This window comes from Arvicola amphibius, chromosome 7, assembly GCF_903992535.2.
Source record: "Arvicola amphibius chromosome 7, mArvAmp1.2, whole genome shotgun sequence".
Lineage (NCBI taxonomy): Eukaryota > Metazoa > Chordata > Mammalia > Rodentia > Cricetidae > Arvicola > Arvicola amphibius.
Window position 1 is genome coordinate 39,397,817 of NC_052053.1, and position 17,325 is coordinate 39,415,141.

General features: G+C 36.2%; 1 protein-coding gene across 1 annotated transcript in view; it reads left to right on the forward strand.

The window, feature by feature from the left end:
- The window catches only part of Lrp1b (LDL receptor related protein 1B), a 1,542,993-nt gene that overhangs the window by 1,298,024 nt on the left and 227,644 nt on the right, over positions 1–17,325 (forward strand). The window contains exons 55-57 of the mRNA XM_042055373.1: positions 575–762; positions 9,503–9,686; positions 11,873–11,958. Of these exons, the coding sequence (XP_041911307.1) occupies positions 575–762; positions 9,503–9,686; positions 11,873–11,958 (458 nt within the window). The remainder of the gene's footprint in view (positions 1–574; positions 763–9,502; positions 9,687–11,872; positions 11,959–17,325) is intronic.

Below are 17,325 nucleotides of genomic sequence, written 5' to 3' on the forward strand. Positions count from 1 at the left end.
AGTTTATTTTTTTAATCACATGCTATTAGTACTCACGTTCAGCCTTCCAGTGTAGGTAGCTGCAAGCTGAATTCTTTCTAAAGGTGTATTTGGAGGAGCTATTGTTCACCATCAATGTCCTTTTCTTATGCCCTGACTTAAAATGTCAGTGCTGTATTTTCTGGAAGAAATGAATTTATCCATATCCACCTCATCTACCTTCTCAGCTTTAGTGACAAATAATTTCTCAGAGATATATAGCTTGGGGGAAATGTCAAGTCATCTTACACCTTTGAACTCATTATTCACCGTGTGAATGAGATAGAATGCATTAATATTGCTATGTATGCATCTTCTGAATGCTGATTTCATAGGAAAGATAGGTCCTCAGTAATTGCAAATCAGGAGTAGAATGCTTGCTCTTGGCCTCCTTTACATTGTTCATAAAACCTGAACCCAACCTGGGCAGCATCTTATATGCACATTTACTCACTGTAATTTTTTTTTTAAATACAAGTTATCCCAGTGGTTCCTAGAACAGCAGCAGACAGTGTCATGTTTTTTATATTCCGTATGTTTTATTTTCTTTTTGCAGAACATTCATGCAACAGTTCATTTTTTATGTGCAAAAATGGTAGGTGCATTCCCAGCGGTGGTCTCTGTGATAATAGGGATGACTGCGGTGACGGCTCAGATGAGAGGAACTGCCACATAAATGAATGTCTGAGCAAGAAAGTCAGTGGATGCTCTCAAGACTGTCAGGATTTGCCAGTAAGTTACAAGGTAGGCACTCATCAAAAATAGAAAATCAGGTGAAACGTCAGAAAATGATACAATAAAAACTTTATTTCCAGGATGACCTTAAAACTTGAAAAGCACTGGAATGTTTCTAGCTAAAGGGATTTACAGAAGAATTTCTATCTGAAAAAGGATAATAATGTATATATGAGAGTTATAGAACATTGTTAGGGATAATGAAATGGCACAACTTTCAGAATAAGGAAAGGGGAGAGTTTAGAGACAGTGAGAAGTTAATAGCTGTAAAAAGATACATGAAACTTAAGTTTTCATTCCTCCTCCTTCTTCCTATTGCACATTATTTTAGAGCAGTGGGTGGGCATTATTCATTTTAAAATTTAAAAAGGTACATTATTATAAATATTATGAAGGAAATACATAAATCTTGCATTATTAGAACTTCAAATAAGTACAGTAAACTTAATTCATACCTAATTACCTCATCACTTTTTACTAGTAGAGTTTTCATGAAGAGAAAGACTCACTGGAAAATTATGGACAGATATATAGCTTTTAAAGTCATGGATGCATTATACTACTACTGAGTCAGTATTGTTAAAATTGATGATTGATTGGGAAACTCCATTAAGAACAATTAATTTCTACCCTGACTTCTTAACTGCTTTGATAGAACATGTCATTCATGTGTGCAAGGTCCATGGCACAGTTCCCTGCCTCATGAAAAAATTGACTCACTCCAAAACTCCTATTTTATTTTTTTCAACTGGACAGTGAGTCAGGAGAATTAGCAAAGGGCTATGTCTTCATTAAAGAGGTAGCCTATAATCAATTGAAAATATCACTGGAGATAGAGTTTTTTCTACTGAGTTCTTTACCTGTAGAACTCACGTTAGGAAATCTGTACATTTATGGACATGGTACTTGGTCAAAAGTAACCTTAATGTGTGATTTTACATACATTTATAAATGCAATATCTATAGAAATGGCTCAGCAGATAGAAACACTTTCTGCTCTCTCAGAGACCGGGTTCACTTCCCAGTAGCCACAGAGCAGCTGACAACTGTCTGTAATTCGGTTCATAGGGATCCAACAACCACGTTTCATCTCGATGGGTACCTGACACACACAAATATAATGGCTACATATGCTTAAAAGACTCACATAAGACAGATACATCTAGAAGCATAGGGTTGTGGGGGCACAGCTATTCGTGGGGGGATCTTTACAAACTATCAGAATAAGAAGCACGTCAGGCGTTCGTAGTCTCAAAGGTTAAGTCATGTAGTGAGAACTGGTAGTTTTCACTCATTACCAGTGGCTCAGCAGAGACTTGGTGAGTTCTGTAAAGAAGGCCTGAGAAAAAAAAGCTGAGTCCAGCATGAAAATGTCAGGCAGTTTTTCCTGACTGTAGTACTAGTCTATGAAGACACATTTCTGCATAAGGAAATTTCAACCAAATAGCAAACTGGCTATTTTTGATTTCTAAGTTTCTGGCCTTATGATTATCTAACTCCATTTGATAAGGATTATATGATATATAATATATATATATATGTATATGTATATATATGTCTTAGGTTTCTATTGCTGTTGAGAAGCACCGCGACCCCCGTGACACACACCTGGCCTCAGCTGCTTTCCGTAGTAGTGGAGGAGACCACACAGCCCCTTTCTTCTATCCTAGACTCTAAAGCCAGAACCACATGGCCGAAGCTGCCAAGTTCTGCTGCTTGCTGGGACTGAGATATGGATCCCTCTGTCAATTGTATCTTTATCGACTTTCTGTTTTCAGTGCTTTCCTTCAAAGCTTAAGCTTGACTGTCCTGGAACTCCCAGTGTAAATCAGGCTGGCCTTGATCTCAGTGATCTGCCAGCCTCTGCCTCCAGACTGCTGGGATTAAAGTGTGCACCACCAGAAGTGGCACTGCTCTTGTCTTTAATTCCTTTTCACAAGTGGGAAGCTTAGGTAGGGTCTTGCCCTGAGGCCATCGCTCCCATCCATTCCCTTTCACGTAAGGATTTTCTTTAATCTTTTAATGTCCTTGAACACAAGTCTTAGCTCTGTACCGATTCCTGTTGTGTCTTTTCTCCCCAATTGTACATTTTGAAACTTTCCTTGCCGTTTGCTCATTGTCATTATAGATCTGCATATGCATGGATACTAATAACCATACAACACAGTCCTCACGAGAGCCTGTTTTGAAATCTCTTCCACAACTGAAATTAATCCCAAACTTTCCAATTTAACCTCCAGCAATTTTTTTTTTTTTTTTTTTTTTTTTAGAAAAGAGCAGAAAGCAACTGCATTCTTCACCAAAATATCACAACAGTCTCTAGGACACATACTAACATTCTTTTCCTCTGAAACCCCTTGATTCAGGCGCCCAGAGTTCAAATCACCCCCAGCACCAACGTCTTTTATGCTTTAACTAGTAATAGTCCAGTGAGATATGCTTAAAGCATTCTACTGCTTCCCTAAACCAAAGTCCACATTCCTCTAAAAATACCATGGTCAGTCTGTCACAGAAATACCCCAGTAACTGGTTCTAGCTTCTCTCTTAGGGTTTCTACTGCTGTGAAGATACAGCATACCAACTCCAACTCTAATAAAGGAAATATTTAATTGGGTCTTACTTTTCAGGGGTTTAGTCCATTACTGTTGTGGTTGGAAGCAGGGTGGCATTCAGGTAGGCATTGTACTGGAGAAGGAACTGTCAGTTCTACATCTGGATCCCCACACAGAAGGAAGAAGAAATGAATACCGGATGTTTCTTGAGACACTGAAACCCTAATCCTATTCCCAGTGATAAAATTCCTCCTACAAGGTCACAACTACTCAAAGAAGATTACACCTCCCAATAGTGCTAGTACCTATGGCCTTTGGGGGGCGTTTTTCATTCAAACCATCACAATAATTATGTGTATGTATATACCCATATATTCCAGGAATATCAACATTCAGACTTTTCCTACAGAAAATAGAAATAAAAAGTGAAATATTAGTTCTTAAAATGAAAGTCATTGGTAGAATATTTGCTTACCATACGCAGGACATTAGGTTGGCTCCCTAGCACAGAAAAATTGAAAATGGGATAAAAGAAGTATTAAAGAAGCTATATGGTTCAGAAATGGATTCGATTTTGTTTTAAAAGGCAGTTGATCTTATAGACATACACCATATAGATGTGTGTAAGCACTATACCCCAGGAAGAAAGAGGCACAGCCATTGAGTCAGGACCACACTTAATAAAGGAGTATGTATTGAATAGTAAACTTTTGCAACAAATGTTTACAAGCTGAGAGAATAGAAGCACAATTTAGCAATTTTAACTTTAAAAATACAGTAATGTTTTCTGAATACAAGGTTTTTTTTCCTCATTTTTTTTATTAAAAATTTCCATCTCCTCCCCTCCTCCTCCCCCTTCCCTCCCCTCCCTTCCACCCATACCCCCACTCCGCCCCTCTCCAAGCCAAAGAGCCATCAGGGTTCCCTTCACTATGTTAAGTCCAAAGTCCTCCCAGCTCCCCCTAAGTCCAGGAAGGTGAGCAACCAAACTGACAAAGCTCACAGTGAGCCCGTCCATGCTGTAGAGTTCATGCTTATCGCCGTTGTCCTTGGTTTCTCAGTCCTCCTCCACCGTCAGCCACATTCAGAGAGTCCGGTTTGGTCCCCTGTTCCATCAGTCCCATTCCAACTGGACTTGGTGGTCTCCCGTTAGATCTGTCCCACCGTCTCAATGGGTAAATGCACTCCTCACGGTCCTGACTTCCTTGCTCATGATCTCCCTCCTTTTGCTCCTCATCAGGACCTTGGGGGCTCAATCCGGTGCTTCTATGTGGGGCTCTGTCATTTTCTTCATCCAATGCCAGGTGAAGGTTCTATGGTGATATGCAAGATATTCATGAGTATGGCAATAGGATCTGGACATTTCTGCCACCCTCTCCTCAGCTGCCCAAGGAACTAGCTGGGGGCGTCTTCCTGGACACCTGGGAACCCCTCTAGAGTCAAGTCTCTGCCAACCCTAGAATGGCTCCCTTAATTAAGATATATACTTCCTTGTTCCCATATCCACCCTTCCTATATCCCAACCATCCTTTTCCCCCAAGCTCTTCCCATCCTCCACTTCACACAAGAAGGTTTTAATAGAATTGTAAACAATTAGTTGAAATTAGAAATAATAGTTTTATTAATATAATACATAAAAATATATACCATTTGACACACTAAGAGTCGATCTCTACTTTTGTTTTTTGCAATTAATGTAACTTAATGTTTTAATGCCACAACAAAAAGAGATATAATACATATAAACCACAACCATTGGATAATTTGTGTATGATAGAAAATGAGATTCTCATTTAAAATTCTTATTGTGAGGAAATCTTAGTGCCCAGAAGTCCAGCCTGTTGGAAGGAGACTGTGTCACATAGGACACCATGTTCTCATACTGCATCATCTTCAGATCCTTCATCCTGCCATACTTGATGCTTAAAATCTTCTAAATATCATTTGATGTTGCCTTTTCTCAATGGGTTTAGTAATGAGGTAATAATTTTCTACAAAATACACTAATATAGTTTTAAGAATTATACAGAGTCTGAAGAATTGCCTTAAATAATTGTCTTAAATGCAAATGTGCATATATCAACATTAATCAATAAAATAAAACATGTTTTTTAAAAAATAAGACGATCGGTATTATAAATAAAATAGTTAAGAAAATTAAAGCCAAATATTTCACATATTGTTTACCTCTATCTACCTAACATCTACCCATACGTATATGCATATAAATACATGTATATACAAATAAACATATACACACATGTATGAACACATTTATATACATGCACATATGTGTATACATATATACATTATACATATACATACACACAAACAAACACACACACACATAGAGAGGGGAGGGCTTTTGTCCCTTTGTACATCATATAATCATGGATAACGGTTGAGTGGAAGAGGTATGTATCCCACACAATTGTTTTAGTTAGGGCTTATATTGGTGAAAGAGACACCATAACCACAGCAACTTTTATAAAGGAAAATATTTAATTAAGACTCCTTAAAGTTCAGTGATTTAGTCCATTTTCATCATGCTTGGAAGCATGGCAGCATGTAGGCAGAGTTGGTGCTGGAGAAGGAGCTGAGAGTTCTGCATTCAGAGTCACAGGCAGCAGGAAGTGACTGCCATACTGGGTCTAGTTTGAGCATCTGAGACCTCAATGTCTACACCCACCCACAGTGACACACTTTCCCCAGCAAGGCCACAACTCCTAACAGTGCCACTACCTATGGACCAAACATTCAAATACAGGAATCTGTGGGAGCAAGTCCTGTTCAAACCACCACTGCAATGCTTGTATTTTCTGGGAAAAATATGTTATGTGGGTTTCTCTCTTATAAGGAATGAAAAACTTTCTAGTAACCTATTTCTTGCTGTAATACCAACACAAAATGATAGCAAATCTTCCTTCAGTCTTTCAATGAAACCTGCTTAGAAAAGAAAAACTTAGACCTTAGGAATAAAGAACAATTCACACATTAAAAAAATGTTATTAGCATAATAACTAAAAAGTGAAAATCGGGGTCTGAGGAGATGAATCAGTGGGCAAGAACACTTTTTTCTGAAAGCAAGAAGACAAGATCTTATGAGTTCAAATCCTCAGCATACATATAAACTGTGTGTGGCAGCACACACCTGCTAATTAGCATTGGGGGGCAGAGACAGGAAGCTGCTGGCATTCCAGTGGCTACTCAGCGACCCAAAGGGGTGAGAGCCACATTTAGAGACACTAAGACCTTTCGGCAGAAGATAGGAGACTAGGCTCCTAATAAGCTCTTTTGACCTCAGCTTTTGCATATGTGGGCAAACACATACATACCCAGCATACACAGCATACATTCAATTTCTTATACACATAAAAAATTTAAAAAGTTATAATTGATTCAATGTGAACTTTAGAGATATAAGAAGAATAAATTGTCATATACTTTGGGAATAAAAATATTACCATTATATTGCAAAAGCAAAAGAATACATATTTGTCAAAATTCCTGCATAATTGTAAAGATACTTTTTGAAAATAACAGGAAAATCTTGGATAACTCTATCTCTCTGTTTTCCACAGTCATAAGTAATTTTTCATAAATCAGAGTGTGGAATAAATCCAAATGATGAAAGAAATAAGATTAATTGAGTATTCACAATATTTTCCTACAATATTTCAAGCAAAGGTTTGATCATTTTTTACTCTTATATTTTTGTAATATATGGAAACAAAATGAACCTTTAATCTTTTAAAATTACATACTAGCATCCTAGAATTTCTTCCAGTTACATTTTAACAATTCAGATATAGGACTTTAAAAAATAAGCATGGTTATTGGATTGAGGAGAAAATATTTTAAAATATTTCCCTTTTAAAGAATAAACATTTTCTAGAAACCTTATACTTTTATTATATAGTTCCACATATATAATTATGTATACACACATGCACACACACACACACACTCACACATATATGTTTTAATTCTGCCATTTACCTTCAATGAATTACTTTTCTATAAGTTTGATTTACTGAAGTTATGTGTATGATAAATGCTTCTTTCAGGGTGACACTGACATCCACAGTGATTTCAGGGATCACATTTAAACAGAGATTCTCTGAAAAGCATGCAGCCGTTTTACAGACCTCAGCTTAAAAAATGCTTTGATTCAACCATTGTGTCCAACAGTCAGATTCTGGCATTTTACCTACATTATCAAGTGATTTAATTTCTAGTACTGTCAAGTGATATCAGTTCCCTTTCTAACAAATTCTTCCTTTTATTTTTTAACTCTTTATTTAAAAAAAGAAGGTGTAAATTGAATGCTGTAGGAATGTATCATGTGTATCCATGCATGTCTGTACATGTCTCTGAACTCAGGCTATGTAATCATGCATGTCAGTGTTCATGGAGGCAAGAAGCATTTTCCTTGATCAATTACTACCTTATCATTTTTTCAGGGTCTCTCTCTGATTCTCAGTTGCTTCTTACATGCATATCAGGGATCCCGAGTAGGGTTCTCTTGTTGCAAATCAGACACTTAAGTAACTGACTCTCCTTCCACTAGTATTTTTTTCAGTATTTCAAGACAGATTTTTCTCTGTGTAATAATTCTGGCTGACTTGTAACTCACTTTATGACTTTACAGACCAGGCCGAGCTCAAACACACAGAGATCCACCTGCCTCTGCCTCCTAAGTGCTGAGATTAAAGGTGTCACCACCACGACGCCTCATTGTTCATAAATTTAGGTGCAGAGTGTAGTGTTGCTTGTGCACATCACAAATTTAGTGTAAGCAATGGCATCACTAGATCAGGATGCAGGATGATTTTTATTGATGGGCGTCACAGTCTCAGTTGAAATATGAAGAGACTGTGAAATCGGACTATTGGTTTTGGAGTATTTCCTAAACCGACAGTGGGTTCTAGAGATTTAAACAATGCATCCCATTGCTGAGTCTTATGACACAATGTTCATGGAAATTGTTAAAGTTGGAAGTTCCAAGGAATTATGGCAGCAGGTCTCAATATATGGGTCATGACCCCTTTGTGGGTTGAAAGACCCTTTCTCATGGGTCACCTAAGGCCATGAGAAAACACAAATGTTTACATTATAGTTCATAATATTAGCAAAGTTACAGTTATGAAATAGTAATGAAAATAATTTTAAGGTTGGGGTTCACCACAAAGTGAAAAACTGTATCAAATGGTTGAAACATTAGAAAGGTTGAGAACCACTGGCTTATGGGATTCACTCTTCATAAAAATACTGCAGAAAACATATTTATCTAAATTCTGGGCACATTAATTTGCAGGTATCACCTCTTTTATTGTATATGAATATTTATATTAAAAATATGAATTAATATTATGAGCATGTGTCACCTGATAGGTTTCCTAAGAAGTAAAAAGCTTTGCCATCTCCTTCATTCTCAAATAAATGATGAAGCCCACAAAATGTTATAAGTAGCTGTAAAAAATTATTTCAGTTGTTTCGAAAGTTTGTTCCTAATTCAGTTTTCAATATCTACAAATTCTCTTACTTAACTACAGAGAGGATCAAGTTTAATAGCAAGAACACTTAACGCAAATTCTCTTACTTAAACACAAAATAGATCAAATTTAAGAATAAGAACAACAATATTAATAATAAAAACCCACCAAGTATGCTTTCAGTCCATAGAAAAAATCTCATGTATTAATCAAAATTGTTTTGATTGTATTTCCATATATATGAATATATAAGTATATACCTATATACATTTAACAACAGTTAATGAAAAAGAGGGCATTGATATGAAAGAGATAAGGGATAGTTATATGGAAAGGTTTGGAGAAAGAAAAAGAAGAAGATAATGGTGTAATTGTAGTATATTCTCCAATAATAAAAGAAATACATTTTTAAGAAAAAGATTGAATAGAAGGTACTGTCTTATGTCTGGGTTTTGCAATACTCCCTTTTAGCTATCTGGCTTTAGTGGTACCAATTCACTTCTAATCTTCCCAGATTTGGAAGGTCAGATGCTAATTTAACTTTGCATAATATATGTAATTTTACTAAGCTTATTTGGGAGGTGACAGGATGCCTTTCCATTACTTAAGATGTCTTTCCAGGGTGAACCTTGCTAAAGAGATAACCAAAAACAATAGACAATGACAGTGACATCTGTTAATCATTCTTTTCTTTTACCCCAGTGCAAGTGCTGGCCTGGATTCCAACTGAAGGATGATGGTAAAACATGTGTAGACATTGATGAATGTTCTTCGGGCTTCCCCTGTAGTCAGCAATGCATCAATACATATGGAACCTACAAGTGCCACTGTGCAGAAGGCTATGAAATACAGCCCAATAACCAAAATGGCTGCAGGTCACTCTCAGGTAGGGAATTGGATTTGCTCATGATCCAAGTCCAGTAACAAAAATGGATTTTGAATTTTACGACCACTTCTTATTGAATTTATTCCTTATTCCCGTGTCTGAGAAGTCAGAACGCTTCCTTTGGTATTGGAATACTGATCCAGTGAATTTGCACACCGTGCTTGTTCTTCTCTGTTTCAGAGCAGGTTGCATTGCTGTCTTGTAAGAACTAAGAGTTTTTAACATGTTGAGATTGCGTACACATGACATAACTCTTCGCAGCATGCTTCCTCAGAGGCATGGATAGTTATCACTTTTGCCAAGGTTGAGAGACGGTACTGTGACATTAAGTTAGCATAAATGCCTACCACAGAGAGCTAGAGACCAGAAGTGGTAGTAATAACAGTAAATCCTGTTATATACCATTATATAAATCATGTAGCTGTTTAGAAAATCTTAAGCTTCTGTGTAAGCAGTCACATACATCGAAGTGACACAAGGCAATATATGATTGTTAGTAGCATGAAAGGGAAATTCTGTCTATCTTAGCTTTTAAATATCATCAAAACAAATAACTTTATTGACCTCACTTAAATAATTTTTTTAAATCAATGTGTATACAAAACTTTTGAACTGCTTCTCTTTAAGAATTTATTTTGCCGGGGATATCTCCCTGAATACCTGGGAACCCCTCTAGAGTCAAGACTCTTGCCAACCCTAAAATGGCTCTCTTAATTAAGATATATACTTCCTTGCTTCCATATTTACCCTTCCTTTATCCCAACTATCCCATTCCCCCATGCTCTCCCCATCCTCCCCTTCATATTTTTCTCTCCCCATCTCCCCTTAGCCCCATCCCACCCCACCCCCAAGTTCCCAATTTTTGCCCGGCAATCTTGTCTCCTTCCAATATTGGGGAGCATAACTATATGTTCTTCTTTGGGTTCACCTTCTGACTCCCAGAACATGGTGGACAATGAGGGCTGCTGAGCAGCCAAGGACAATGGCACTGGGTTTTGATGCTACTGCCTGTACTGGCTTTGGAGGGGCCTAGCCTGTGTTGATGCTCACCTTCCTAGACCTGGATGGAGAGGGGAGGACCGGGGACTTCCCGCAGGGCAGGGAACCCTTAGAGCTCTTAGGGCTGGAGAGGGAGGGAGAGGGGAGTGGGAGGAGAGGGAGGGAAATGGAAGGTGGGGAGGAGGCGGAACTTTTTAATAATAAAAAAAAAAAAAAAACAGCCAGGCAGTGGTGGTGCACGCCTTTAATCCCAGCACTCGGGAGGCAGAGGCAGGCGGATCTCTGTGAGTTCGAGACCAGCCTGGTCTACAAGAGCTAGCTCCAGGACAGGCTCTAAAGCTGCAGAGAAACCCTGTCTCGAAACACACAAAAAAAAAAAAAAAAAAAAAAAAAAAAAAAAAAAAAAAACAAATTTATTTTGCAAGCCAGGCGGTGGTGGCGTACGCCTTTAATCCTAGCACTTGAAGGCAGAGGCAGGCAGATATCTGTGAGTTCGAGGGCAGCCTGGTCTACAAGAGCTAGTTCCAGAACAGGCTTTAAAGCCACAGAGAAACCCTGTCTCAAAAAATAAAACAACAACAAAAAATGAATTTATTTTGCTTCTGCATGAAAACTCAAAGAAAAAATCTTATAATGTACTGGGGATTAACATGTCTTTATCATGCAAGTTTGTAAATTTGAAAATATATAAGATAGTAAGGCATGCCAGAGGAAAATTTGTGAAAGGATTATAAATATACAAAAGATTGAAAATAATAATGAGAAATGACAAAACAAAAAAAATAACAAAAATCAAAATCTGGAACTTAAAAATGGTTAATTATCAAGAAGAAATTTCTATTTAAATATGAGTCTACTATAGCTTCTAACATAGCTATACACTTTCCTTTTCTGAAATTCTCCACAAATACACATACTAGTAGGCATTTTCTACTACCAGAAAATATTGTCGAATGTCTACGAGACCTGAGAGTAAGATAGACACATGTTCAATTGCTTGCATTTCCTGCTCTGCCTGCCTGCCAGTTGTGTGCTTCACTTTCCTACAGACACAATAGATGTCTTTGGCTGTTTTACTCAGAAAAGAACTATATGTTAACTTATACAGTTACACACTGAACCGAGAGAAGCCTGAAGAGGAAGCCATGAGTGTAAAATGTCTAATACAATTTTCTATTTGTTTTTAGATGAAGAACCTTTCTTAATTCTTGCTGATCAACACGAGATAAGAAAAATTAGCACCGATGGCTCCAACTACACACTTCTGAAGCAGGTATGTCACTTCCAGGAGGGTGGGTCAGTGAATTTGCTTCCCCAGAGAGTAGTGAAATTATGCGCATAGAAAAACTAACACTAGCAGCATATAAAGCTCATATGTGCACGTATGTAGACAAATACTTATCATCAATGTTTTGACAATGAGTAGCAACGTGCCCCAACTTACTGTATGAAGCTGTATGGAAGAATGGGAAGATGGCAGAACATAGTTCATGCTGAGACTTTTCTTAGAAATGCTGTGTTACAAGTGGATGGCATATTAGAAGTGGCATGGTGTTCTCTTGAATTATTTTATATCCTGCCCAAAATGCTAGGCATGCTACCGAATTCTGGATACTTCTTCATTCTGGAAAATAAAAAAGATTGAGATATTTTTTACTACTAATTTAAACAATCTAGTTTTTATTCTGTACTTTGTCAGTACTTTAAGTAGAGATAATTAAATATCCTATTTATAAACTTAGCAACAGCATTGGATATATAGTCACCATTTTAGTGACAATTTCTTGCTTTTTTTTCCCACCAAGCCATGCAGTTCAAGACTCTCGAAAATGGTTCTTTCTGTTGTCTCTAGTGGTTAATATGGTTTTTAGATTGTTAGTAATATAAAAGATTTTTCCTCTATGCAACATATAAACCATTATAACACAGTAGAATCATTTCAGTATAGTCTTGGTTTCTGTGCATGTTTGTATTATTGCCAATCATGAACACCTGAGTAAAATGGACTTCAAATGCTTCCTTGAAGAAAATGTATAGATATATAAAAGAAATGGGTATCTTAAAAGTTCATAACAGCCTTATGTCTCTGTGGAAAATGCTTCTTTCTGGTGGCCACAGAGTGAGGAAACAGGCACTAAAGGCTAAATAAATGTTTAGCATGTGACCTGGCCTGAGACTTTCTTGAAATACATAATTTTGGTTGAGCATCATTATTTCATCATGGCATTATAAAATTTTAAGTATTCCCAGAAACATAATAATCCCCACTCCATTTGGAGATAGTATCTAAAGATGCAGGAAAAAGATAAGTAATTATCTCTTGATATTTGCCTCTGTTCAAATAAAGGAAAATATAGTATTTTCAACTGAACTTTTATATTTTTATATACGTGTATACAGAGAATGATTTTTCTAGTGTTTTCAATTTTACTGTCTTAATTGTATTCAATAATAATCTCACACAATTGTGTTATGTAAATTATAATGAAGGGTATAATTTTTCTTAGCACAAATACTGTAAACTATAATTGTTATAGGCAAGTTTTATAGTGTACATTCACATGCCACATTTAGAAAATATACTTAAGAACATACATTGTCCAAATAAAATCTAGTCAAGTTACTTCCCAATATGAAATCCAGCTTGGTTCTAACAGTGCCTTTACCCTAGCAAAATTGTATAAGAAAACAACATGCAATTTTCTAAATTAATCATCTTGAAACAAAGGGCACAAAACGTCAGCTACAGAAATGATAAAGAGAAACAGAACTTTGACAAAACCAATTTTCAGCTCTGAAGACATAAAAATTACCTGCATTTGCAGACCTTATTTTTGCAGCACCTCTGGCTGGTTTAATATTCTTTGAATATGATTCTATAGAGAGAGCACTGCACTGTCCAGTGAGCATTAAGGGACAACTCCAGATAAAGTTCTACTTTGGCTGGATTGGAAATGCTTCAACTCCTCTGTATTGGCAGTTTTTACTTATTGTATTATTGGATTTCCTAAATATGGATCTGAATTGTGACTATTTAAATGAATCACTGGTAAAAAAAATAGAGGACAATGGCTAAGAATTACAGATAATTCCTTGCTAAAGTTAGAGGCAAATTTGTGTGTTCCCCTTACAAAATTCTCCGTGCAGCCATCTGAACTTCTAAACCACCACAAAATCCTACTTCACGTACATTATTCTTCTAAAGAGAAGAAACATTTGAATAAAAACAAGTAGCAGATTACTGACATGAATTTATTAAGCTGTCTAAGAAGTAGTCTGGAGAATATGAATGTGATATTTTAAGATTTTGACTTTTCATGATCACTTCAGATATGTTCAGTGAGTTTAATTAAACCATTCTCTAATTTTTAGCATGTGCTCAGATAATTAATGTTAACTCGTTTTTTTTTGTTTTGTTTTGTTTTTTTTTTTGTTGTTGTTTCTATAGTCATTCGTAACTAACAGTGTCGATAAGAATGGTTTTACTTTTATTCCTCGGAGTTTAGTGAAGACTTGAATGGAGTGATTATTTTATCGCCTGGTATTTCTTAGTTTATGTATGACCAAAGACATGTGATTTTGTGGGGACTGGCCTCCATTTTCCTAATTTGAAGACAAAGTGAAAAAAGGCTGCCTGTGTTAATTCTCATTATGCCTAGGAGTTGAACCTGTGACATTTACATCATTATTAAATAGAGTTAAATAAACCTTCATGAAAAAAGAAAGCGAAAGAAAACTATTTTTTTCCTTACTTGTATTTCCTGGATGGTATCTATTCACATTCCACTGTAATTCTTAGAGATTCTTGAGAAGAAGAAAAGTATGAACATCAATTATTTAATCTTGGCTATATTCTTATAAAGGACTATATGACTCTAAAACAGGATTATTAATTCCAAGTTATAAATTTTTAGAGTGAAATTGGAAACCGTAGTCAAATTTTAGAATGACCATGGTTGTTAATGCCCCTTACCCCAAACAAAGCCAAATCAGCAAATCTGACTCCTTGGAGGTGGAGATGCTCAACCCTAAGACTGCAACTTATTTAAACTGTGAGATAGACCAACTTTAAGGTGAAGGTTGATGCAATTAAGCTTCTTAGAGAAATAAAGTTATGGCGATGATCTCAGGGTTTGTATCAATTATATATAGCACCAATTATCTTCTAATTGGAAATAATTTGTGTGTGAACAAACTCTCTGGCCTTTGAATGAAATAAGCAGTTCTAGTTCTTACTTTTTTTTTTTTTTTCGTCTAATGAAACTGTAATTAGATGAGCCTTAGCATGAGTTTGGAACTAAGATAAATTCTGGGAAATCATTTGAACAATTGGATCTTCATAATACAAGCTCAAATAAAAACCAAACTGCAGCATACCCAAACCAAACATCTGGGACATTTAGAAATCTGAGTTTATGTTTTGCTACTAGGAACAAAATATATAACCGTAGCCCTGAAAGGAGAATTTTGCTCTATTTTCCATCATGTGGAAGAAATAACCAGCTCTTCCTTGTTCAAATCCTCATGTAAGGTTTTTAATTCTAATATAAATGTAAACTTTTAATTCTAATATGATGCTGTCTTGTATAAAATGACACTTGAAATATGAAATGCCATTCCCCCACCCTTTCTTATTCATGAAATGACCATCCATGTGTGGCTTAGTACCTTAAGAATACTGTAGCCTACCGAAATTAAATGGGTGCTCTTTTCTAGTTACTTCACATAAAATATTATACCGAAGTCATATTTTTATTTAATGTTAACTTTTCATTTATAGTCATATCTTTTGGGTTTGTGACATCATTTACAACAAATATTTATAAACAAATGCTTTTTTTCTACTTAAAAAACAGTTGCTCACAAATTTGGGAAGAATTACCATTAAAACATGGTTGCAAAATCTCTAAGACACTGCCTCTTGGGGGTGGAAATTAGAGCACAGGAGGAATCACAAACACTGGGTGACTTACACTAGTGTGTATGTGACATTTTTGTTCTGAACCTGTCTGTATATATTAAAAAAAAAAAAAAAAAAAAAAAAAAACAACACTTAACCACAGCATAGGATCTGAACAAAACTCCTTTGAAACCCAGTTTTCTTCTTTGTTCTGGGCAATCTCAAATTCCCCTTACTTAGTGCTTGTATTTCTTGTGTTGGCTTTAATAAATTTCCCGATAAGCTGGGCGGTGGTGGCGCACACCTTTAATCCCAGCCCTCAGGAGGCAGAGGCAGATGGATCTCTGTGAGTTCGAGGCCAGCCTGGTCTACAAGAGCTAGTTCCAGGACAGGCTCCAAAAAGCCACAGAGAAACTCTGTCTCAAAAAAAAACAAAACAATAAATAAATAAATAAATAAAATTTCCAGATAGACAAAGATGCTCAGTAAAATACATGTGCATTTGGGCTACCAGTTCTTCATGAGCATCAGAGGTGGAAAAAGCATAGTTAATTTTTAGAAAAAAGTCTTGATTAAAAAGCAAACAGTTATGCTTCTTTTGGTGATTCTGTTATGGGATTCCAATTCATTATTTTGATTTATTTTATCTTATTGGGTTTTATTTATTTTATTTTGAAGTAAAAATGATTTCAGTATGACATTTTCTACTTACTTTTTTTTTTTTTTTTTTTTTTTTTTTTTTTTTTTTGGTTTTTCAAGACAGGGTTTCTCTGCAGCTTTTTTAGAGCCTGTCCTGGACCTAGCTCTTGTAGACCAGGCTGGCCTCGAACTCACAGAGATCCGCCTGCCTCTGCCTCCAGAGTTCTGGGATTAAAGGCGTGCGCCACCACCGCCCGGCTACTTACTTTTTTCTTATTCATATCCTTCCCCTACTTATCTCCTCTTTTGTCCTGTTTTTTTTTTTTTTTCCCTACTGCTCCACTTCTGTTTCACTTGGCCTTCTACTTAGTTAGAATAAAAAAAATAAAAAAGAGAGTTTCATGATTTTAGAAAAGAGGCTGGAATGAGATTACCCTTTAAAGGAGCTTTGTTAGGAGAATGTTGCAAAGCCTGGACAGCCATGATGAAGCCATGAATTAGGAGAACATTAGAAGAGATCATATCTATGTACAGCACAATGGGGCCCTTGAAGGAAGAGAAAGACTCACGAATTTTGGAGAAGAAATTTTTTTCTGACTTTTATAGGCCTTTAGGTGTGTGATTAGGATTAGTGCTATTGTTAGAACTTCCCACACCATTTATAATCTTACTTCAGTGAATAAAGGAGCCATCTTCCCTAACTTCACGCCAGTCACTCTTGTTATGTATCCTTTTAAATTTTTTGATTTAGCTTTTATTTGCATTTTTTCATGCATTATATAGTTTGACCACATTCTTTCCTCTCCCCAAATCCTCCATATTTTTCTCTGTCTCTTTAACAACCTCACCTCAAGTTCTGCCTCTTTCTCTTTAAATAAATAGATGAGTAAATAAATATCATGTCACACAAATGCACAGCTCAAATCAAGCAAAAAATTTGCACAAAAAAAGTGTATTTCATTTTCTGGTAACCATCTATTCATGGCCATGGGGACTTCCTGAGAGTATTGATGATAAACCCAGTGATATTTCATTAGAGAACGCTGAATTTTCTTCTCCCAACAGGTATCACTTGCAAGTAGCTCCTTTGTTGGGGTAAAA